Genomic DNA, 26,724 nt, shown 5'->3' with positions numbered 1-26,724 from the left:
GACTCTGATTATGTTATTTGGAGCTTTGAAAAAATAATTATTTAAAAATGCTTAGTGCATATTTATGTCCTTTGAAAATCAGAAGGAAAAATTATCGTCGTTTTTTTCTTTTGAGTTGGGGTTTTGCTTTAAACACCTGCTCATTACTTTAGGGGCATTAAATTCTGGATCCTGTTTCTATAGGTTTTTTCTTCTGAAACATTTCTCTCCTGTTCTTTCTATGTTATAAGTATAAGCCAGTGACACTGGCAGAATTTTCTATGAGAATGCTTCCAGAATTCCTCCTGGGAAAGTAAAAACTGGATTATAAACACTAAGGTCACTTAATGGTGCATATTAATGTGTATCCTTAAAATATGACACTGCTGAATTAGGTCCAAGTAAAGACATCATGCAGTGCATCATAGTTAGGTGAACACTGACATTTGGCTAGAGGTAAGAGGAGAACAGGAATTGAAAGAGGAAGGTATAAGAAAGGTTAGAGGGCTGGGAATAGGACCTAGTTGAAGAGTGCTTGCCTTACAAACATGAAGCCTTGGGTTCAATTCCTCAGCACCACATATATAGAAAAAGCCAGAAATGGTGCCATGACTCATGAGGTAGAGTACTAGCCTTGAGCAAAAAGAAGCTAAGGACAATCCTGAGGCCCTGAGTCCAAGCCCAAGACTAGCAAAATTAAAAAAAGAAAAAGAAAGGTTAGAGACTATACAGTGAGTGGAAATGAGAAGTGTAAAGCAGAGTAGATCTAAGTTCTAAGATCACATGTGCAAAGATTAGAAAGGATTAACAGGAAGGAATAAGAAAAATATAGGTGGCAAAACTAGTAAGAAAGGTATTTTCAGTGGTTAGTTGCCAGAGGGGGCAAAATTAGAATGTTTTAAAGCATTTTCTGATCATCTTATTTTCTCAGGTTATATATAATTTACGTTATTTAGAAAGAAGGTGATTTCTTGGATACAATCATTGGACATAACTTACTATTAAAATATTATTTAACAAGTTTGACAAGGAATGTACTCACTACTTTACATATGTAACTGTAAGTCCTCTATACATCACCTTGACAATAAAATAAAATAAATATTATTCAATTGTATATAAGGGAAATATTTATTATAATTGACACTAGTTGGAGATGTGAACTCATGACTGCATTTAAAGTTTTGTTTCTTGATCACAGAAGATTAGTAATGTACAGAAGAGTATAAAGTAAGAAGCTCCTTACCTACTGTAATAGCTTTTAAAATAAATTTCGTCATTTGGGTTCAAGGCAAATTTAGTAGATGGCACAGATAATTTGCATATGCCTCTTGATCCCACCCATGTATTTCCTGAACTCCATCATCAGTACTTCTCACCAGTGTGTTACATTTATTACAATTGATGAGCCGGAACCGATTCATCATTATCATATGAAGTCTGTAGTTTGCAGTAGGGTTCACTCTGCTTATTGTGTATTCCAATGATTTGAACAAATATATAATAGTGTGTATTTAGTGTATTACCTTACGTAATAGTTTCATTGCCTTAAAAATCCTGTCTTCTATTAATGTCTCTTTCCTCCAACTCCTGGTAACCAATGCCAGATTTACTACTCCTTTAGCTTTGCCTTTTCCAAAATGTCCTATAGTTGGAATCATATAGTATGTAGCCCTTTTAGACTGACTTCTTTCATTTGGTAATATACATTAACATTAGCATGGTACAAATATCCATTGTCTGAATGTGCCAGAGGTTTTACTTGTTCACCTACTGAGGATCATGTTGTTGGCTTTCCACCTGTGGCACTTCTCAATAAAGCTACCAAAAACAACAGGTTTTGTTTTTTGTGTGTGAAATTAAGTTTTCAGTTTATTTGCTAAGGTGCATAATTGCTCGATCCTATGGAAACTGGGTAAGAGGGAGCCAAACCACCTTCCAAAGTTGGTGTACCCTTTGCATTCCCTCTCTTGTTTTACATTCTTACCGGCTATTGGTGGTTAGCATCCACTGCGATAACTTTCTAATACTCTCTTCTATATGCTTCCATATGAGTAAATAATGTAACGTAATTATTTCTATAGATTAGATCATACAGGTTTATCCTTACCTCCATTTTTTTTGTTACTAGTAAAATAAAATTCTACATAAAGTGCAGAGGAAGAGTTGTACAATCCAAAAATATGTACATTTTTAAAGTTTCAATATTCTTGTGATTTCTTTTTTTTTGTTTGTTTTGTTTTTTGCCAGTCCTGGGCCTTGGACTCGGGGCCTGAGCACTGTCCCTGGCTTCTTTTTGCTCAAGGCTAGCACTCTGCCACTTGAGCCACAGCGCCACTTCTGGCCATTTTCTATATATGTGGTGCTGGGGAATCGAACCCAGGGCTTGATGTATACGAGGCCAGCGCTTTTGCCACTAGGCCATATTCCCAGCCCAAGTTTCAATATTCTTAAGCTTAGTTTTGGCTTTTCAAAATTATTCCTTTGGTGTTGGATACTGGTGGCTCATACTTGTAATCTTACTTAGGAGAATTATGGCTTGAGACCAGTCCAGAAAGAAAATTCACTATATTCCATTTTCAAAATAACCAACAGATATCCAGCTCAAGTGGTAGAGCACCAGCCTACCCAGTAGGATGTTCTCAGTTCAAATCCTAGTACTACCCCCTCTGACTGTTTATCCTATACATTTAGACTGTGTGTTAGTATATAACATATTTTATGTAAATTTTAATAAATAAGTATATATGTTATATATTTCTTTGGGACATAATTTGAAAAGCACAAATGGTGACAACTGTTACTAAATACACTGCAAAATTAAATAAGATCTTTATTAAAGACACTAATTTCTAACTATATCCCAATAATTTTCTTTAAGGAAGATTTAATATTATTTGAATGTTTCCTATAAACTTTTGAGTGTTATTAATCTGTTTTCATTTTTCTTATACAAGTGCAATTACACAATAAAGTTGAAGCTTTTTAAACTTTCCTCAATTTAAACAATGATTCTCCTGGTTCAAAATATTCAAAATTGGGTATTATACAAAATGAAATCAGTTGTTTTTAATTTGAACATGAATTTTCATGGTTAATTTCAAAAGGGAAAACTAAGTCTTATCATTATACTTCAGTTTCTTTATCCCTTAGGGAAAATTTACTATAGATTAGAATAAGTAAACTGGATAAAAATCTCACATTCTAATTATTTTTAAGCCACTTACGGATATTTAGTTGTGAATAGAGCCTTGACTATTCATATTTGAATATGTGAAGAAATGGTCATTTTGACATAAAACTGATAAAAATGAAAACTCTTTTGGAAAGTTTCCTTTGCTTTTTTTTTTTTAAACCTTGTATAACCTCTAAGTTTAGTCTGAATTGTTGGGTTGTGCTGAATTGATACATTCTGTTTATTGAATCGTATTTAGCTATTAGGAAATTTCTGTCAATAGTAATTGGTGTCAATTAAATCTTGGTACCCATTGTGCTCTTTCCGCACAAAACAGAGCTCATTTTCTAACTCGGAGGAAGTAATTCATTACCAGTTATAGTATTGTTTTCTCAAGTCATCAATATCTCAAATCAACTCTAAATGTAACTACAAATGTCTTGATAAAGTAATTACGATAGGACATTTTTGCCACCACTTGAATTGTTTGAATTATTTCTCTTATTGATCTCATATCAAGACTAAAGAATTAACTTGATAGAAAATTGTGAATTCTCCCAAATGATAAATATGGTTAATATGAAAACATGGTAACAATTGTTGTCATTTCCTACTGCTTCATATTATTCTCTCCATACAGATAATAATTGAATATAATTTTAGTAATTTGGCCAAGTCTTCCACCTACCTAGAAGTCATTTTAGTGTTTTTACTTTCTATCATACCTCTTTTGGGGGAGAAGATGAGGTTGGGGGCTACCTATCTTTATTCACAGCTACTTTTTAGCCACCTTAATCTAACTATGCTTACATATTAATGATTTGAGTTGTTAAAATCACCTACTCTACTGTTAATGCGGAGTTTATGGTAGTTCTTACTTTAGGACCACTTTAGCTTTGCTTTTGGAATGTGAAAGGGCCTCACTCGACTCCATGCCCCTGGTATTCACAGAAATCTGTTGTAAGAGTAGTCTGGTTTCCTACCACTGTGTGAGCAAAGGATGTTTCTTTGTTCTGGTACAAAAGGTCCCAAGGCAGATTGTGCAGTTGTTGCTTTTGTTACTACTACTACTACTGCTACTACTACTATTTGTATAGTTTAGTCTTTCTGTATTCTGTCTCATAAATTCCAGTTTCTTCAACCTCTTTTAATTTCTCATCTGTAACTCAAGAGACAACCTTTCTGTGTTAGGATTTCTCTTCTCTGCACTGTATTTCGGAGTGTGCCTAGTGGCAGGGAAGGAAAAAGGACGGGATTTGACCTAGTTTGTCTCTCTGTGCTCAGGTATGATAGGCCTGCACTGCCTGTTGTCCAATGTATAATATCATCTGGGAGGCAAAAACTAGTTTTTAGTTTTTACAACAGGATGAGAAATCCATTCTCACTTCCTCCATGGCACAAGTGGAAATCTAGTGTCTGTTGTTATGATGTTAAAAAAATAAAATGGAGTATGCGAAGATTATCAGGGATGGGTAACATGTAATTATGATATTACTAGTTTATGTATAGATAGAAATTTAGTCTGCTTCCTGAGCAAAATACACAAAGTAGACTATGACTTACTCTCTGTGTATCAAGATTCCATAAAAAGAGGGAGCCTGAAAATAATCTTCAGTTTGACTTGAGGTAAATATTGTTGCACCCAGAAAAATATTTCTAGTATATACAGTTTATATACAGATAATATGGGGAATTTTTACTAAACTCTAATGAATGAATTTCTGTAAACTGTTAGTTTGGTTTTCTTTGAAGCAGTCTCTCTCTCTCTGTCTCTCTGTCTCTCTGCCAGTCCTGGGGCTTGGAATCAGGGTCTGAGCACTGTCCCTGGCTTCTTTTTGCTCAAGGCTAGCACTACCACTTGAGTCACAGCACCATTTCTGCCTTTTTCTATATATGTGGTACTGAGGAATTGAACCCAGGGCTTCATGTATGTGAGGCAAGCACTCAACCACTAGGCCATATTCCCAGCTCCAATTCACATTATTATATCTTTGTTCTTTTCATTATTTCAGAGTAGATAGAAATAATTTTAATTTTAAGCTTACCTGTTTTAATTTGGCAAGTGTTTCTATTTTTGCGCACAAAAATACTTGTCTGTATGACATCAATAACATCAGCAAAGTATTATATTTTTTATGCCCAGCTACCTATCTCATCATGAGCCCTCCATTGGTGTCTCTATGTTAACTGATGCTAAGAATACAAAGGAATAGAAGTTGTAAGTATGATTAAAACCGAGGCTGAGTATTAGTATTATGGTGTACCTTCACAGAGTTTTCAACACTCTAAATCTGCTTTCTAGACTGTTAATGATGGGGAACTTTTAAAAAGACAATGCTAGAAACAGATTTCTAATTTTTCACACCTCCTTAACACCAGGTTGTAAGTGCTGCTGGACATTTGATCAGGCTGATCTAGTTTCACTGCTAAGAACTGCTTACAGTCTCATGAGTTGCCTCTCAGTTACTGCCAAATGTGTCTTGCAACTCTTTAGCTAGCTGTAATCCAGCTAACCAGTGGCATTTTATCACTTGGGAGTTACATTTGGACACTGCTATGTGTCACTGGCCAACACTGGAATTAAACGGTTCAGAAATAAAGAAGTCTCTTTTTGACATCTAGCAGGTCTCTAAAATACCCTTAAGGGAGTTAAATCTGTTCTAAATTGTATACTTCAGAGTTGTCTCTGGTCAGTGATGCTGAGATTTAAGACCAAAGAAAAAGAGGTAGAATTTGGAAGATTGTTGATATCTACTGCGTATCAACAAGAAAAGAAATTGTTAAGAACATTCTAAGGTACTCCTCCCATCTTCTAAAATTTATCCCCTTACCTAACTTCATTTCCTTTTATAAGATCTAAGAGGAGACAGGGAAATTAGTGCCTTTTGAAAATCTTTAAAAATAACCAGAAATAAAAGACCTCAAATGTATTTCTTACATGGACGAGTTTCTTTTTAAAAATTGCTTTTTAGATATGAAAATTAGCAATCTCCGTGAAGGAATTCTTACTCTTTTGGTAGCTACTATGTTGTACAATAATATATTATTGTACCAAAAGGCCATATATAAGGATTCTGAGGGGATACCATGAGGAAATGGGCACTCAGAAGGAAATCTTTCCATTTCTGCCTGGAATACCTTGAGTGGGAAAAAAACCAAAGGAGTCTTATGCCTGCTCTAAAAGTCATCCATGTATTTGGAAATATTTATTGAATATCACTCTTGAAGGTGCAGGAGATTAGCTCCAGTAGTGTTTGCTGAAGTTAGATACACATCTCACATTTTGGGAAATTATGTTTTTATTTTAGTTGGTTATGATTAAATTATTTTAAATATTAAAGCACTTTATGAAATAAAGGTTTTGAAAAAAAGGGATCATACTACTTAAATTCTGAGAGAAATTAGGAACAGCTGCTTTCTGCAGCTGTTTGTCCTACCTTCCTCTGTCTTTGTATGTACATTGAATTAACCAAAAAAGTTTTAAAATCCCAAATAGAGATTAATTAATTTCCAGGCTTTGTGTTTATTTGAATAATTCCCTTCTCTTGCTAAATGCAAGAGATAGAAAAATGCAAACAAAATCATTTGTCATCTCTGAAGTTTGAGTGTGTGTCTTGCCATATAATATGATTACTCTTGCTTTTTACTTTCTTTTTTTGGAGGAAATCTTCCCCTGCTAGTCAATGGATAAAAGACTAATATACACAATTTACAAAGAGCTCGGAAATTAAATAAAAATGAGTACAAATAATCCAATTAATAAATAGGCAAGTAAACTGAACAGTTAACAGAGGAATAATTTGAAATGGCCAATGAATATATTAAGGGCTACTTAATAACTGTTCTTAGTTACAAAGAAATGCATATAAAAGCTATTCTAACATTCCATCCCATTCAGTCAAAATGGCAATCAAGAACACAAACTGAAAATCCTACTAAAGCTCTAAAGGAAAGGAACCTTTCGACATGCTGGTGAGAATGTCTTGCTTTTCACTTTCATCTCTTCATCTTTTCCCACTATTAAGAAGATAGATTGGCTGGGTGCTGGTAGCTCATGCCTGCAATTCTAGCTTCTCAGGAGGCTGAGCACTGTTCAAAGCCAGACCAAGAAAATCCATAAGACTTATCTCTACTTAAACTACCAAAAAAAAAAAAGCTGGAAGTGGAGTTGTGGCTCAAGTGGTAGAGCACTAGCCTTGAGCAAAATGAAACTCAGGCAGAGCGCCTGGGCCTGAGCTCAAACCCCAGAACCAGCAGGCACGTGCATGCACTCACGATAGCTTGTAAAATATAGCTTCTTTAATTGGTAGTAGACAGATATAAGTGAAAATCAGACATACGATATCATGATCAGATCGATAGACAAGACCATTTAGTGGAGTTGGACTTTTCATTGTAAAATCACTTACCTAATATATGTAGTTCACAATTGTCTGCCTTACAGGAGTACTGTAAGGTGAAATTACAGAAGTATTGTAAGGTGAAATTAAATGCTGTCTACCAAGTGCCACACATTATATGACATTGTCCTCACAAATTTCATGTTTTTATGTATTATTATAACTAGCATGTATAATGTAAAGCAAATCCTTGTTGAGTCTTGTTCACAAGGTTAAAAAAAATCCCCTTTGACGATTCCCCAGCACCACATATACAGAAAACGGCCAGAAGCGGCGCTGTGGCTCAAGTGGCAGAGTGCTAGCCTTGAGCAAAAAGAAGCCAGGGACAGTGCTCAGGCCCTGAGTCCAAGGCCCAGGACTGGCCAAAAAAAAAATCCCCTTTGAGACATCAAGTCGTTAACTGTTCTATGAATTGAGACTTAAAAAAAAATTAGTCCATTTTTATAGCTGTCTCTTGTTAAATGGCTTATTTTGTGTAACTGAATATAAACATATACATATGTGTATATGTATATGTATACACAAATGGAGTTAGAGATTCTAAGGGATATTTATTTATGTGTGGTTTATGCGTGGTTTAATAATCTTGTTAACTGCATAATTATTGTCTTAGAAAACTTCATTTTTCTATCTTGCTTGTAATTCTTTACTTCCTATAATTTCATTCAAGTGAAGACATTTAATGTCAAATTGAATGGCTAGATTAGAGAAAAATTAAGTGAAGGAAGGTCTTTGACCTTTTTACAGTCTGTAAATTTGTTCATTTACAAGGACATTTGAGAATTTGGCACAATTGGAATCCTAAGTGTCAGTCTCTGTTGTAGATGCCTAATTAGTTAAAAGTTAATTTGTCCTACTATCATTAGATGATACCTACTGGGAAGCATGTAATGGATTTTGTTCAGGTGAATGGTAACAATTCAAGTTTCTTCTCTAGAATTAGTAATTTTTCCAATGTAAATCTGAAATAATTTTATTTGAGTGATATTTTCTCAGATTTTAAAGTTCGCTAATTAGATAGAGAGAATCCACTGTTTATTGAGTGCAGCATCTAAATATTGTATTATAATTGTAAGAGTGAAATTAACTAATACAAAATATTTACTATAAACGCAAGCAATTTTAACGTTTTTTTATCATACTACATTGTTCATTACAAAATTTTCACATAATTTTAGGTTAAGATAATTTTTATTTTTGCATAGAGGCTTTCTTTAGGTTAAGATAATTTCTTTAGGTTAAGATAAGTTCTTGGAAGGGGTATTTTAGAATGGTTTTAGTTGTTGTCCTTTATCATTGGTAAGTGGTAGGTTTCAACAATATTGTATCCAAATTCTACTTCCCACCCTATGACTTCAAATCTCAATCTTTAAGTTCATGAGATCTGTTATACAAAATGGTGACTGTAGTTAAAGCAACGTATTACATTCTTGAAAATTGCAGAGTGTTTATATTTTATGTATTCCCATCACAAAATATATCCTTGAACTAAAGGATATGCTTATTAGTTTGATTTAGTCATTCAAAAGTATTTGCATATATCAAAACATCTTGTATAACATGCATATAACTTCATTATTTACAAAGTAAAAATAACAAAGTTGCTGTTCCATTGTCAAACAAATATCCAAAGATCCTCTTTCCTCTAGAAAAGGTCTTGACCAAAATCAAGTCAGAAAACAAGTTGAAAAGCTTTATCAAGTTTAATATTTTAAATGTTGCCAAGTATCTTAGATTTTTGCTCAGTAAGCATGTCACCAAATTTATTCTAATTGGAGACACAAAGCTACTATGCTTATTGTTAGAGGACAGTGCTCACACAAATGTTCCTTCAGGCACTCTGTGAGAGTGACAATGACGTTTGCTCTACTCTTAGTAAGTACATTTGGATTTTACTATTTTAATAGCTTTTCTCACCTATCCTTACTAACAATCTGTCACTACATGTTTTTATTATTTTTTCTTGAATTGAAAAATCTCTTAAGTAGCTGTACAAAAGAGTTGTCATTCATCAAAGCAGTTTATTAATATAATGCATTTTGATCAATATCATCCCTTTCAACATTCTCACCTATGCTTCTATAAAACCTTTCTACCAGTAGCATTAATTTGTAGCATTAATTTGTACTTCCTTTACATATTTTCTTTACATATTTGTACATAATATATTGTGACTTTGTAATTTTAACAGGGAGTTATGAGTGAATTATGTCTTGCTTTCATTAAACATTATCCAAAATATATTTTCCCCTCTAATATATATGTAACTTTTTTTTTTTGCCACTTAGTAGGGTTGGCAAATTTTCAGTGTTATGAATATTCTGTATGTATCACTATAAATTGTTTATAATTTGGATTCATTTAGAACAGTATTTTGCAAAAAATACTGAGGAAAGATTATAGTTTTAAAATTATTTCTTTTAAAGGATGTAGTGTAAGCCCATAAGGAATAATCAGCTACAAGAAAATATGTATTTTCTGCAGAAAGAAAATCTCTTTCAAGGTGAGCAAATGCAGTCATTATATTCAGTGTACATCATATAAAAATTGAACTATGTACCTTGAGGATAGGGATGTGATGGAGAAAACAGGATGGAAGGAGTGACATTGATCAAGAAGCATTGTACTCATAAAGCTGACTTAGGAACTGTAACCTCTTTGTACAACCACTAAATAATAATAATAATAATAATAATAATAATAAATCTCTTTTATGCCAAACTTTAAATTTGTAAGGAAAATATTATGCCACAAAAATTTCCTGTTGGGTAGAAATTGCATCACAATTAAGTTTTCCTTTATTTGGTGACGTCATTTATAGAATAAGAGACTATGTTGTAATTTACCTACAGTAATGGGCAAGTGTCAGTCTTCACTTTCCTGAAGTCATTTGTGTTAGACAGCGTACTTTTTATACTGGTCAGTTGTGGGGCTTGAACTCAGAGCCTGGGCTCTGTCCCTGTGCTAGCACTCTACCACTTTGAGACACAGCTCTGCTTTCCAGTTTTCTGGTGGTTAACTGGAGGTAAGAGTCTCGCAGACTTTCCTGCCTGGGCTGGCTTTGAACCCTGATCCTCAGATCTCAGCCCCCTGAGTAGTTAGGATTAGATGAGTGAGCCACTGGTTCTTGGCTTAGACAGCATCTTTTATTGTATGCTTTTCCCTGTGAGTGCTTTCTTATTTTAGTGGTTTCTTATTTTAATGGTTTCAGTGCTTATATTCAGCTCTTCATAATTACATCATATCTGTATGTGAAGTTAATAACTCCAGTTTTTGCAGCCGTGTGTGTGTGTGTGTGTGTGTGTGTGTGTGCACATGCGTATGCTTTTCAGGAGGAGAAGGGGCACAGAAAGAAATGTTGAATGTGAGAGAAATTGGCATTATAGTCCAATATATAACATAATAATAATATCTTAATGGATATGAGCTAGCTGAAATTTTAACAGAAATGATTTATTGTACTCTAATTCTTCCAATAATATAAGGAAAGCATTCTTCTTCTCATTTGACAAGTGAGCAACCCAAGATCCAGAGAAATTGTGTTTTGTTTATGTGGACACAAGTACCATAAAGAACAGATGGAGAAGATGGATCAAACTTTGGAAATGGTCAATTTAAGAGAAAAATGTCTTGTTAGAGCTTCAAATAGTAATTTGACAAGACAGATTTGGAACTTGGGAAAATGGATAGGAATAAAAAGATAGGTTCCATATTCCATGAACATGGAATTTCGATAAAACCTTTCACTTTCTACAATTAATATATGTAATAAATGTTCTTTTTAAAAGAAAATATTAAGATATGTTTGTTAGCTATTATGGACACATGATAGCAGAATAATTTTCTATCTATGTATTCCTCTCTGTGTCCCTTTTGTGGAACAGGTACTGACATCGGAAGCATTAATTTTGTTAAACAGAGGTTGCAGAATATTGCTAGGAAGTAGCACTATAATAGGTTTTCTCAACTCTACCCTGCTCCATCAGCTTGACAGTAATGAGCTGCTATGGCACAGACTCTCACATGGGGGTGGGTACCCATGAAATGTACTTCAAAATACCATCACATAATTTCAAACCATTAAAAAAAATTGATTCTGGGCCCTTCCCAATACATGTATTTATTCAGTCATTCATTTTTGTTTTAGAATCTATTTAGATCTGGGGGGGGGGTGTGTTGGAGAGACACAGAGAGAGAGAGAGAGAAAGAGAGGGGGAGAGAGAGGTCAATTGGCTTCATTTTTATTTCTAATTAGATATCCTTTTTGTTATTTAATTGATTAAGAAAAATCAGACAAAATGTATTAGTAGCTTTACTATTATGAAGGAGAGATCACACAAGTATAGGGAAGTAACTTGAATAAGAAAGGAGTTTTGGGCCCAGAATTTAGGAATTAAAAAAAAAAAAAAGGCATGAGGGATTACCTGAAATGGTATTGCTTCTCTTTTAGGCAGTTAAGGGGTACTGCCTCTGGTGGACAACTTTGAGGCTTTACACTTTATCTGGATTTCACAATTCTCCCGTTTCAAGATAAAATTTGTTATCCTGGTCAGTGAATGTTATGATAGCGATGGGTATAGTTAGCAGAGAGGCAGAGTGTGTGGTGTATATGTTTGAATAGTGCTTGTCAAAAATCATCAACAGGACTGTTTGAAATTACAGGAATATTCCAATTCCTGTATCCTTTGTAATATACTCAGGGAATGAGCCACACTTCTACTATGAAACATGGCTCACTGGAAGGAGCTGTATATATTTCTCACATGGTAGCATAGGGAAGAGAGTTGAGAAGCACTGACTGAACTAGGAAGAGTCATTCCATTTCAAGAGATTAGATGTTTCAAAATTGCATTTTTATACTTTTAATCTCTGAGTAACTTTAACACAAGTCTGGTCTCTTAAAGTGATTAGTAATTACAAAAGTAATTCTCATTTTAAATATTTGGATCTTTGGAATGGGGAAAGAGCTAAAAGGATAGAATAACTTAATTACACAGGCTGTTTATTTATTTATTTATTTATTTTTATTTTTTTGCCAGTCGTGGGGTTTGGACTCAGGGACTGAGTATTGTCCCTGGCTGCTTTTTGTCCAAGGCTAGCACTCTTGAGCCACAGAGCCACTTCTGGCTTTTTCTATATATGTGGTTCTAAGGAATCAAACCCAGGGCTTCATGTATATGAGGCAAGCACTCTTGCCACTAGGCCGTATTCCCAGCCCTACACAGGCTGTTTAAAAATGACAAATGCATGGTTTGTTTTCAAGAAAATAAACTCTGTCACTTTTGTAAATACCATCAATTTTTAATAATCAAAAACTCCCTTGGAAGGAGAAATGGTGAAGCTGTAGAAAACTGTGGTTATTGTTACATTGTATTGTTTCCTATATAGCTGGTTTAATATTGGTAAATATAGTGTAGCAGAAACTGAACCATTGTGAGCTGTCTGGGCATCTATCCAAGATAGCATTAAAAATACTGCCACACACTAATTTGGGTTTATGAATAATATTTTAACAGCTCAGACTGAGATTGAGCCACATGATATATCTTAAAAATTCTGAATCCACAAGATGAGAGTAGTTAGTGTAAGTATATGTTATACCCTCAATATTCTATGTTTGAGTAATAAATTTATATGTAATTTTGTGTTCACCTTCAAACTGTAAGCACCCACATGCATAATGTGATTTTCTATCTTTAAAGTTTATATAACACTGTAGTGTTTTGCTGTGAATTGAGTGCATTATGAATTAAGATATTAATTGATAGAATAAACCTAAAAAATAAGGAGAAGGAGAAGTTGCCAAACCAATGTTAGAATGGATATTCAAAGAACATTTTTGGCATATGGTTTTGCAAAGAGCTAGGATTTACTTTAATATTCACCCAAAAAGTTTTGGAAAAGTCCAATAACCAAATTAATATTTCTTGCTAAAAATATACTTTTACCTTAAAATAGGATTTGGGGTTATTAATTTGGGGTTGTAAAATATTATGTTAAGTATTACAAAGAAACTGATGCTTGGTTTGTGGATGAAAAAGTCTATATTTAGTTATTTATTTCCAAAGAAATATATGTTTATCTTTTCTGTGCTATTTTAATGAGTTCAAGTTCTTTCTGAACATAAATATATAAATTTTCCATTGAAAGGGCATGGGAAAGTTTTATTTTCTGTTATGTTAGTGTATAAAATATATTTTCTGAGGAAAGATGTAAATTTTTTAAAATGAATTTTAAGTATTTCTCTTCTCAGTAATTGTTTTATTCGTTTTCCAGGTTAGCACTCTATGTATATGAATATCTGCTCCATGTAGGAGCTCAGAAATCGGCCCAAACATTTTTATCAGAGGTACGTTTTACATATTTTCTACATTGTATTTTATTAACTTATATAAATGTATGAAAACACATTGAACAATTGAGAAAAATTGTTATGTATTATATACTTGATGCTTAATTATCAGGATGTATAATGTATAGCCCTTATAGCTTATAAATAAGCATTATCCCCCAAATGCCATTTCTTTGTCACTCAGTAACCTTTCAGTCAACTATCTAGCCATTTAGCCCTCTTAGAACTAAAAAGTCAAGTTACCTTCAAAAAACCTCTACTATACTTACGTAACATTTATTTTGGCATCATTATGGTGTTTAAAAAACATTTTTGATAATCTTTCAAGTTCTTTTACCTCTCCACTCACCCCCCCCCCCCCCCATCCCATTCTTCCCCTCCCCTCCTCATTCCCCTTTTTTTTTTTTTTGGAGGAAAAGTCTTGTTGTGTAGCCCAGGCTCACCTTGATCTCACTATTCTTTAACATCATTTCCCGAGTGCTGGGATTATAGGCACACGCTGCTATGCCGCATCCCTCCTTTCCTTTTTAAAAGTTTGAAACTGAGCTTTCTTACAGTGGTCCTTCTACAACCTGTATTATGATGACAAGGACAATAAGGATACTGAGTTCTGTTGTATGCCTGGCAGATAATCCATCGAAGTACATTATATATCTGTAACTTTTAAAAGAAACTCTCAAGTCATGCCATCTTATGGCTGTTTATTCTGATTAGAACAATAATTCTTTCTTAGTTAATTTACCTAAATAACTCCTGGTCACACAGCTTAATGACTAATGGAAGTAGAACTCAAACTTTGTCCATGTTAATTTCAGGGCCCCTGGTTTTCCCTTTGTATCTGTGTACAGTATGGTGGCCACTAGCCATAGGTGGAGTAGGAGCATTTGAAATACATCCAGTCACCTGAGAACTGCTATGGTTATATTTTGAAGATTCATTTTGAACAAAGAGCATAAAAATATCACTGGTTTGGAAATTTTGATCACACTAAATTTTGGAGATATTAAGTAAAATAAGATACTACTAAAAGTAATTTTACTTTATGTTTTGACATCTGGTTATTAGAATATTTAAGATTGCATATGTCTCTCATTTGCGGTTCATGTTTATTTTTCTTTTGGACAGTGATATTTGAAATAGTATGTGTCTAATGATCTCATTGGGTTGGACTCCACTAACCCTGAGATACAAAAGGGAAGGCAATTCTCAGTGTCTTACAATGAAGGATATCTTTTCCAAAATTCATTTGCACCCCAAACCAAATACATAAGTTACTAAACACACAATCTTTTTTTTCTAGTTAATTATTTGATGTGAATTAGTTAGGCCTATTTGCAAATTAGGAATATTAGAGGTTTTGTCAGTACATGTAAGAAGTATTGTTTTACCATAGAAGGAATATAATATAAGCTAATATGTTGAAAAGTTATTCAAATCAAACAAGTTTACTGTATCTGTGTTTCATTAAATCATTAATTAGAAGACTTTGGGCTATGATCTTTTTATTCTCTTCAGTATGTGCTATTACAGAGAAAGTAATTTAAATTGCAGAAAGAATGTCCTTAATATTTTTACTCTTCATGATTGCCAACTTATTTAAAACAAACAAAAGCCAACACCGGAGATTTAAACTATTATTGAACACATTGATAACTTGATTGTAATACTTATTAAACTTTATGACAAAATAAAATGATACTAACTTATTTAAGGAAGTTTAGATATTTAAATTCAAATGAGTTATATGGTATCCAGATAACTTAATGCTATATTCATAGACCCTGAGCTTAATAAGGGAAACTGATATAAAAATTTCTAAAACTGGTAAAAATGGAATTAGAATTTCAGAACAGATTTACATATTTTGACAAGTATTTGCTATGGTTTTATTTACTCTGGTTACATTTGGAATGAAAAAACCAAGGATTCTTTGAATTACTATTTTGGCTAAATTTTACCAAAGAAATTAGTAAAGCTGAAAACAGATGACAATGGACTCTTGGTTTCTGTAGGTGTATGAGGTCAAGGAGATTACCACAGGTCAAAATGCATTGATTCAGTACTCTAAAATTATTTAATTTACCTATATCCTACTATGTACAGCATGTCTGAGCTATCCATAGCTTGAAACCTTGTGGTATATACTACATTACTATCACAAAGTTATGTTGTACACATTAATACTGTATATTGCAAACCGAATCTTATTTTAATGTTCTTTATCTGAAGTACTGTGGTTGCTTTCATTTTCTCCATAATGCTCTGCAAGTTCTGCTAATGAAGAAGACACTCACCTTGGAAGAAATCTAAAATGTTCACTTTATCACTTTTAATAAGCCAATGATATAATCCTTTTGGATTAGAAGGATTACCATAACTTTTATGTGTATTTTGAGCATCATTTCTTTTCTGGGACATTTTCACTACATTAACTTTGTAACATTTCTTAACACTAGTGCAGATCATACAATGATTTAAACACAACTGAAATAAACACCAGACTGAGAACTTCTCTGCATCAGCTGAACAGTTCTGTGTGTATATGAGAATTTCACTTCGTTTTTTTTCTTTTTTAAAAATTTATTTATTTATCTTTTTTGCCAGTCCTGGGCCTTGGACTCAGGGCACTGTCCTTGGCTTCTTTTTGCTCAAGGCTAGCACTCTGCCACTTGAGCCACAGCGCCACTTCTGGCCATTTTCTATATATGTGGTGCTGGGGAATGGAACCCAGGGCTTCATGTATATGAGGCAAGCACTTTTTGCCACTAGGCCATATTCCCAGCCCCCGTTTTCTTTTTAAATTAGCATGATTGTTGCATAAGGAAGTTCCATTGTGACATCCATTTATGTACAAAATGTCCCTTGATCAGACTTACTCTCTCTGTCTTTTGCCCTCATCCCTTCCCAAACCAATGTAAACACACCATTTGCTTTTATTTTTACACATGTACATAAAGGGTTTTGATGACATTCATCCTACTCATCCTGTCAGTTTTCCTTTCCCCATTAGTACCTGCATCCCAGACAGGACATATTTACCTTCCTAATGTTCATTTGTGTTAAATTGCATGTGAAGTATTTCAAGAACCTTCATCAGGATATTTTTCACATGCATATAATATAAATTAGATTGACCTCACCTACTCCTGCTTTCCTCAATCCTCCACCCCTCACAGATTTCAGTGGGTTTTGTTTTTCCATCTTCATTAGCAGATACAGTATATTTCAGTATTGTCTACTGTCTAACACTCTTTCCCTTCTCACCTTCTAATCTGCTCAAACATGCCTATAATTGCAAACATGTTATATATGCTTGATATATTAAATAGCTGTAAAAGATCTGGGATGTTTCCATAGCTTGGGTATTGTGAATAGTGCTGCAATGACTATGAGTGTACTGACTTACATTTCTTTGGATAAATGTTCAAGAGTAATATATCTAGTTTTATTTAGGTTTTACAGAAATCTCTATACTGATTTACTTAGTAGTTATACTAGTTTACATTCCCACCAACAGTGTGCAAGGGTTTTCCTGCATACTTGCCAGCATTTATTGTTGTTCGTGTTATTATTGTTGTTGCTATTTATTGTTCTTTGCTATTATTGTGTTCTTGATGATGGGGTAATCTGACTGCTTCCTGTTTTGATTAATCTTTTGCTTATGGCCAGGGTTATCAAGCATTGGACATTTGTCTACTTTTGGAAAGTATTTGCTTAGCTCATATCTCCAGTACTAATTGGGTTGTTTATTTGTTGCGAGGTTTGCTTTTTAAACTCCCTATATATTCTGGTTATTAATCTCCTGTCAGATGTAAATTGGGCAAATAGTCTCTCCAATCTGTAGTCTATTTTTTCAGTGTAGAGACTGCTTTACTGTGAAGAAATTTTTAGTTTGATGTAATTCCATTTATCAATCATTGCTCTTACTTGCAGAGCTATTTCAATTCCATTTAGGAATTTACTGCCTATGCCAATATATTCCCATGTTTTTTCTAATATTTCCTGTAATATTTTCAGTTCTTACATAGGGTCCTTAATCCACTTTGAGTTGATCTTAGTTTAGGGTAAGAGATAGAGATTTAGTTTCAGTCTTATGCATGCATATATTCAGTTTTCTCAGCATTATTTATCTTTCTTCCATGTGTTTTAGATCTTTTGTCAAAAGTATTATGGCTGTAGCTGCATAGATTTATTTCTGGGTCTTTTAATAGTCTGTTGATCTTTGTTTCTGTTTTTGTGCCATTACCATGCCGTTTTTGTTACTATGGCTCTATAGTATAATTGGAAGTCTGGTATGGTGATATCTCAAGTGTTGTTTTTTGCTCAAGATTGTCTTGGCTATTTAGGATCCTTTATGCTTCCATATGGATTCTAGTATTGACATTGGTATTTGGTGGGGATTGCATTGAATCTTTAGATTGCTTTTGGCAGTCTAGCTATTTCAGAATATTGATTCTGCCAATTCCTGAATATGCATGTTCTTTCTGTCTTCTTCCATGTTTTACTTCAATGTTTATACTGTAGAGATCTTTCACTATTTTGAGTAAATTTATTAGTAATGCCCCCCACCAAGCTACTGTGAATGGAATTGTGCTCCCAATTTCTTCCTCAGCCTGTTCATTATTGGTATATGAAAAGATAATTTTGTTTTGTTGATTTCGTATTTTGCTATTCTGTTGAAGATGTTTATCAGATCTAAATGCTTTGGGGTCCTTTAGGATCATATCTGCAAACAAGGATAATTTGATTTTGTCCCCTCTTTGCATCCCTCTTCTTTCTTTCTCTTGCCTTATTGCTTTGGCTATGAATTCCAGTACTGTGTTGAATAGAAGTGGAGAGAATTTGTATCATTCCTAACTTGGTTTTTCTCCATTTATTATAATGTTGTATATAGGTTTGCTGTATGTAACAGCCTTTATTGTGTTAATACACATTTTTTTCCTAATCCATTCCTCAGTTCTTCAGAGCCTTTATCATAAAGGGTTGTTGAATTTTGTCAGAGGCATATTCTGCACCAAATAATATGAACATATGATACTCCTTTTTGATTCTGTTTGTGCTGTGTTAGATTTATTGATTTACATATGTTGAACAATTGATTAGAATGATCTTATCATTTTTGTGTTGATTCTGGTTTTGTGCTATGTTACATTTATCAATTATGTATGTTGAATCAACTTTGCATACTAGAAGTGAAACCATCTTTATCATGGTGTATGATCATATTGATGTATTGTTCAATTCTGTTAGCAGGGAAAATTTTGAGAAATTTTGGCCTGGTTTTCATCAAAGAAATTGTTTAGTAATTCTGTTTTGTTGTGGTGCCTTTGTCCAATATAGGGATAAGTACAATACTGACTTTATAGAATGAGTTTGGAAGCCTTCCTTCCCTTTTATTTTATGGAAATGGTTGAGGAGCATTGTTGTTAATTGTTCTTAAAGGTCTGTTAGATGTCTGAAGTAGTAGATTGCATGTCTAGTTTGTATGGAACTCTGATTCTATCCTCAGTTACCACAAAGAGAAATGAAAGAAAGAAAACCAATAAAACAAACAAATAAAAATTCCCAAACTACAACAACAAAAGCCTAGTTGACTTTATAAAGGTATAAACCTATGGTAGAATTTTGCCATGAATCCATTAGGACCTGAGCTTTTCATTATTATGAAACTATTGCTACTTCAATCTTTGTGATTATAGACCTATTATATCTTCTTGATTCAGTTTTGTAGGTCAGATACATCTAACTATATTTATTTTAATTAGATTTTCCAGGTTGAGTACAGATTTTCAAAGTATTCCCTTCATTGTCTTTCATGCTTTGTATTTCTGTGAGTACCCCACTTGTCCCCTATAATTTTGGTTATATCCATCCTTCAGAGTGGCTATGGGTTTGTCATTCTTTACCTTTTAAAATACCGTGTGTGTGTGTGTGTGTGTGTGTGTGTGTGTGTGTGTGTGTGTGTTGGTACTGGAGCTTGAGCTGTTGCCGGGCTTTTTTGCTCAAGTCTGGTACTCAATTACTTGAGTGAGGCCTACATTTCTGGCTTTTCCTAGTTAATTGGAGATAAAAGTCTCTCAGATTTGTCTCCTTGGACTGGCTCCAAACTGTCATCCTCAGATACCATCCTTCTGAGTAGCTAGAATTATAACTATGAGCCACACACATGCAGCTAAAAACATTTTTTTGTTCCATTGAATCTTCATCTCATCTTTTAAGTCTCCTTTTCATTGGTTCTCACTCTCACCTTTATTTTTTCATCTGCCAATTTTAGTTTGTCTAGTTTTTTTATTCTAGGAAATTTAAAGGGTATCATTAATGTATTTTTTTGTGATTTCTCTGTTTTTGTTATTTTTTTAGTGTAGGTAGTCATAGCGATAAACTTTCCTCTTTGTCCTGCTTGTACTATATCACAAAGGTTCTGGTAGGTTGTATTTGATTTTTCACTGGATTCTAGAAACTTTTGATTCTGCTCTCTTTTTTCTTCAATGATTCACTCATTCAACAATGTTCAATATCCGTGTGTTTGAATATTTTCTGAAATTTCTTTTGCTGTGGAACTCCAATTTTATACTATTATAGTCTGATACAGGACAGTGTTTCAATTGTTTCATATTTGCTAAGCCTTGTCTTGTCCTGAAAGATGATCTATTTTGGAGAAAGTTCCATGGGCTGCTGAGAAGAATGTATATTGTACAGCTGCTGGGTGAAATACTTTGTTGATATTTGTCAGGTGTACTTGGCCCATTGTGTCATTTAATTCTGACTTTATTTGGTGACTTCTCTGTTGATGAGAGTGGGACATTGATGTCTCCTGCTAGGGTTGTGTTGAGGTCTGTCTATGTAAGTCCAGGAGTGTTTATTTAATAAAGTGTTTACTGTTAGATGCATAAACATTAACACTACTTGATAGAGTGTTTCTTTTCTTAATATGAAATGACATTTTTTGGTTCAGTCTGACCAACTTTTGATTTGAAGTCTACCTAATGATATAGGAATATTTGACTCTTGCCTGTTTCAGGGTTCATTTGCTTGGAAGATTTTTTTTTTCCAACCTTTCACTTTAAGTCAGTGTTTGTTTGAGGCAGCAACATGTTTTTCTTGTTAACAGGTCCTAGTCTTGCTTTTTGAGTCAAGTTGTCATTTTATATCTTTTCATTTTCATCTCTATTTTTCTGTTTTTGTTGATCTTCTCCCTCTCTGTGCCAGATTCCTTTCTTTAGTGTTTGTTGGGTACCCATACTGCTTTAGTTTTTGTTTATCATGGCAAGTTTTCATTTGTCTTCAGTTATGAAAGATAGCTTTCCTGAGTAGAGTATTCTAAGTTGACAGTTGTTTACTTTCAGCACTTGAAATATGTCATTCTAAGGTCTGCTTGCTTTTATGGTTCCTGTTGAGAGATCTGGTAATCTGTTGTTTTGATGGATTTACCATTATAAGACTGGGTATTTCTCTGTTGAAGTTTTTCAGTATTCTTTACTTTTTTTTTTTGCTTATTTTAACTAACCTCATAAGGATCTTTTCTGATCTGATATGTTGGGCTTCTCTTTTTTGAAGTTTGGGAATTTTTCTGCCAATGCTTTGTTGAATATATTTCCTATACCTTTTGCTATTACATCATCTTTCTCTATGCCTATGATTTGTATCTTTTGTTTTTTACTTTTGAAAAATTTACAAATTTCTCTTTTTTCTTTGTCTTCTGATTTTACTACTGTATCTATTTAATCTGCAATCCCTAACATTCTTCTCTTTCATCTACTCTGCTAGGGAGGCTTTCAACTTTGTCTTTTTCAGGTGTTCAGTTTGATATTTTTTTCCAAAGATTTCAATCTCTGTTGGGTTCCCTTTTTCATGTCTTGCATTCACTTCCTCATTTCCATTAACTCTTTATCTGTATATTATCTGTATGTTTAGGTGTTTTTCTGTTTCCTTTCAGTTCATTTAGCTTTTTTATTTCTACTGTCTGAATTTATTTAGTTGCTTGTATTTTTACAATGTCTTTACTTGTGTTTGCTTTCATATGATTGATCATTTTTATTAAAATATTGAGCTCAATATTTGTACTTTATCCCCCTTATTATCATTCCAAACCTTTGTTATGTGACTGTTGACATTTTGTGGTGTCTTCTGGCATTCCTACATTGAGATTTGCATATTTGAGTTAATTTGGGGCTTGGGCTTTGAGTTGCCCACCATCTTACTGTTGAACCATTCCCAGTATTCTGCTAGGTCTGGGTACTGGCCAGGTAAATATATCATTTATTATCACTAGCCTATGGGTAGAACTCAACAATAACACATTCTTCAATTTAATTCCTAATTAGATATTTATATAAAATATCTTTGACATTATTAATCATTAGGACTAATCAAGTTGTATATAAAGGTGACTGACATTGTTATATAGTATAAAAGGAGTTAGAAAAGTAAAAAAAATTAGGAGATGAAAGTTAGGTAATGAAAGGAAACATTGTGAGGAAAGCAGTAAGAAAGGCATATAATGGGGAGAGGAATAGTGGAATGTGTCAGGTATATAGTAGAAATATATATCAATTGTGGGAAAGAAATACTTTTTACAGATGGAGAAGGAACAGAAAAGCTAGGAATATCAGAAAAAAGAAGTAGAATTAACCACCAGCGACATATTTCATAAGTAAGTGAGAAATAGGATAAATGAAAAGGAAAAGTAAAGAGAAAAAAATATATATGTATAACAGAGATAAAAGAATGAACTTATTTTTTGAGTCAGTTTGTCCTCCTTATTGAGTTGAGTCTCCTGGGCTATATCAGTAAAATAGCTACTCTCCTTCAATCTGTAATCTCATGAGTCTTTGTGAGGGCAAGTTGATAGTTTGAGGCCAGGGAAGTCCTGTGAAAAAGCAGCAGATACCTGGAGTTGGGTTATTCAGCCTGGTTCCATGTGTGTCTGGTTGCCTAGAGTGGGGCTCTCAGAGCATGACAGAAAGCGTGGGTCAGAAATCGCTTTTTCACTTTTGCTGCCCATACCTTGCTCAGCATTGGGCAAACACTGGCTGTTCTAGCTTGTTTGTGGTGAGCTTTTCCCTTTTCACCTGATCCTTCTCTTTAACATTTCATTTGGAGAGTGAACAGTAAATTGGTCCTGTCACTAAATGCTGTGCTCTCACCACAGCTTCCAATTGGTTAGGATAAGGACCTGGACCCCAGATGAGATGTGGCTGCCAGTGCCCTTTGGGTAGGACTAAGGGCTGTGCTCTAGCTGCAGCTTCCTTTGAATTGACATCAGATCTTTATTTTTGACATCCCTTTTTATTTATTTGTCCATGCTTGGTCCAAGTCACGTGTAATAAATCTACAAATAAGGTAGGTTTGACTGTATTTTACAAATGAGTCAGAATACCTCTGAATTTTGAACATGAGTGTGTTTCTCAGAACTGTTATTCACTTTTTAGAATCCAAATTCCAAATGGTACTGTAAAAATATATTCTAATTGCCTACATAATTAACATTGAGAATATTTAAGTTAGTTGTATAGGCTTTCCATAGTGTAAAGGAGTAAGTTAAAGCTACTTGATTTTACATAGACAAACTTGTCAAAACATTGCCTGGTAAAAGAAGTGCAAGAATGCCATTTTATGGGAACCCTTGAGCATAAAACAGAAGAGTGTATTAGTGTGGGTACATACTTATTAATGTAATATATAGTACAAGTTTTAAAAGAAAGTACTTATCTGGCTAGTTGTTTCCTGGAATGGTATGTTGGTGAGGTAAAGGGATTTTTATCCTTACTTGTAGGATTTTTATATGTTCTTCAAAATAAAGGTACAAAGACACATTATTTTTAATAATTACTTAAAAGTAAATATAATGAAAAATACATTTCCTTAAATGATCTGAATTTAGAGGTAGAAGCATGAGGTATGTTTGTGAGAGGCCATTGCAGAGAACACTGTAGACTTTTTAGTAATTATAATAGCTTCCTATTTCCTCCTTCACGTTTTTTAAGTTTCTGGTAAACATGGCAGCTGGTCTTTGCTTGTGTATACCTTAAGCTAATATTATCTAGGCTTCATTCACTGGTATATTCTGCCTAAATACCCCTCCCCTTTCTACCTGAAGGTCTTGGAACTCTGTATTCTTAAGAAGGCTTTCTTAGGGCTTTCTCTCTCTAAGGGGGTAGCAAATCCTGCAAGAGCCGGTATAGAAAGACCTTTGTAAGGGCGACAGAAGGTGTGGGGTATCCTCCATTCCTCCAAGAGTCCACCACTCAGATAACAGTCTCAAGTAAAAAGATGGATTTATTGGAGAAGTTCCAGATGGACCAGTCCCAGGTTTCAGAGAAACATGTAACACAAAACAGGACAGTGGCACAGAGACTTAATTCCGGAAGATTTCTAAGTACCAACAAACCAGTTCAGCTCCAATGGAGAGATGAATTGGGGTGCCATGGGAACGAGAGACACCAGACTCGAACATGTGGTATGGTGTAATGGCGCCTGAGCTGGCCTGCCTCTAAATAGGGTCAAGTCAGGGGGCTGGGTCACAGGAAGCTCCCAGTCTCAAGCACTTGACTGACAGGTTCAGTAACCTATAGGCCATGTGCCTGTCCCTGTCTCTTGGCATTTAGGAACTCCCTTCCTGTAGGAATCCAGACAAGCCCATCAAGGCAAGTTGCCAGGAATACCACGTGGTCAAGCTTGCCATGTGGCCAATATGGCTGCTGCCAGATCTTACTTACATATTACAACCTTACATACTATGGTAGGAAATTTCCACTCTATCTTCTTCCTTAAGGGAGTCTTTGGACATTTTTAAGTAAACCAATTACATCATTAGATCTGTTATCTTGAGTTTGTGTGACAGTATCTCTTAAGAACAATAAAAAGTTCAAATGCACTATTTTAGAGTTCTGTACTCAACTTAGGCTTTCTCAAGTCTTAATTTTACCTATAGCATGTGGAAAATTTACAGCTATCAAAAACTGTAGAAGGATTTCTTAACCAGTTTAGTTTTATTTAAATCCTCTATCTTTAGGTTTTCATCTCACACTTCATTATTACACAAGTATATTACACATACTTATTTGGATATGTTGAGTATTGAGTGGTTTCTTCACTTTTGGAGGCAAAGGCAGGGAGCGTTTCCTCTCAGTTTTTCATCTCTGGCTACTATTTCCTAATGTCAGAAATTAACCAGAGTCAGCTGACAAAGAGGATAGGAAACATAATTTCTGAAATCCAGCCCCAAATGGAGAAAGGATTATAGGAATATGGTTGGTGGAGTTGAGAGATAATAGGTAAATTCTCAGTGCCATTCTACCTTGCCAGAAGCAAATAAGGATGAAAAAGTTAAGTGCTCACTGTGTTATTATTTTTCTTTGTTTTTTTTTTATTATTTGTTTTGTTTTTGTTGCCAGTCCTGGGAGTGGACTCAGGGCCTGAGCACTGTCCCTGGCTTCTTTTTGCTCAAGGCTAGCAGTCTACCACTTGAGCCACAGCTCCACTTCTGGCTTTTTTCTATATATGTGGTACTGAGGAATTGAACCCAGGGCTTCATGTATACAAGGCGAGCACTTTACCACTAGACCATATTCTCAGCCCCTATTTTTCTTTGTTTTTACACAAGATTGTACTCATTATTTTGTGTTTTGTTGTGTGTGTGTTCCTTTTTTGGTTTGGAAATTATACTGATTTATGAAATATCATAATTCTCTTTTTTTATGGTGATAGAGTGTTTCACTCTATTAAATGTGTCATATTTTACCAAGCCTCCTACTGGTAAACACCCAGGTTGCTTTCTGTCTTGTAAAAGTGAAGAATGTATTAATAAGTGTGTGTGTGTGTGTACCTTAAGCTTCTGTCACCTGACAATATTTATAGTATAAGTTCCTAGAAGAAATGCTTTATGTCATTTATACAATACCATAAAGTGTGCTTTATCTCTGCTGGAAGATATTTTTTTGTTCATGATTCAATGTTTGGTTGTGAGTTTATGGAGAAATGATGAAAATGTTGGCTTATGTGATAGATGCAGCACAATCACAGATAAGGCTCTCATGTAGAATATGGCACGGGAGTAGCCCTTAAGATTTACATGAACGTAATGGGCAATGAGCATGTCTCCAGTCAAGTGATGGAAAGAGGAGTGGTGGATATTTAAACAAGAAAAGACTTTGGGCTGAGAAAATCATTGAGACTAGGATATTGGTTAAAGGAAAGAAGAATAAAAGGAGACAATTTGTTGACATAGATTCCATTCAAAACCTAAACAAGCTTGAAGTACACAAAACTCTGTATTACAGAAAGTATCTATTCCATTATTTAGAAACAAAACATATGTTTCTGAAAAAACAGTCAACATTTAGGGGTATTTTCAAGTCATCTGTCAATTATTGATGCATACTAGTTTCAAAATACATGATAATTATAATTCTAAAATGAAACCTGTCCATTATCCTTTCCCAGAAAATAGTTGTAAATTTAGTTTAATTTCTTTAGTATAAATACATTTATAGACATTTTTTCAAACAAAGACATTCTTACACTCTACATACTATTCTCCAAACTTGCAACTTGAAAAAACATCAGAAATGGCCCTTTACATGTAGCTATATGTTCCATTTTTTTCTGTAGCATAAAAGTATCAAAACTTATTTTATACTTACTAATGGTAAATGTTTCCCAAGTTGTTTCTAATTCTCATTTTTTTAACACTTGTTTAAATGAGTATGACTTTGTTTTTTATAGGTCAGAGTTCACTTTTGCTTTGTCTTGAACATTGATTTATACTTTTTTGTAAATAAGCAAGATTTAGAATAGTGGCTTATTTGGAAATAGTT

General features: G+C 34.1%; 1 protein-coding gene across 3 annotated transcripts in view; it reads left to right on the top strand.

Moving 5' to 3' along the window:
- The window catches only part of Ssbp2 (single stranded DNA binding protein 2), a 225,409-nt gene that overhangs the window by 60,580 nt on the left and 138,105 nt on the right, over positions 1-26,724 (top strand). For all 3 annotated transcript variants that reach the window (XM_048331621.1, XM_048331619.1, XM_048331620.1), the window contains exon 2: positions 13,831-13,903. In XM_048331621.1, the coding sequence (XP_048187578.1) occupies positions 13,831-13,903 (73 nt within the window). The remainder of the gene's footprint in view (positions 1-13,830; positions 13,904-26,724) is intronic.

Source organism: Perognathus longimembris, chromosome 22 (assembly GCF_023159225.1).
Source record: "Perognathus longimembris pacificus isolate PPM17 chromosome 22, ASM2315922v1, whole genome shotgun sequence".
Classification (NCBI taxonomy): domain Eukaryota; kingdom Metazoa; phylum Chordata; class Mammalia; order Rodentia; family Heteromyidae; genus Perognathus; species Perognathus longimembris.
This window is presented reverse-complemented; position numbering and strand designations above follow the sequence as displayed.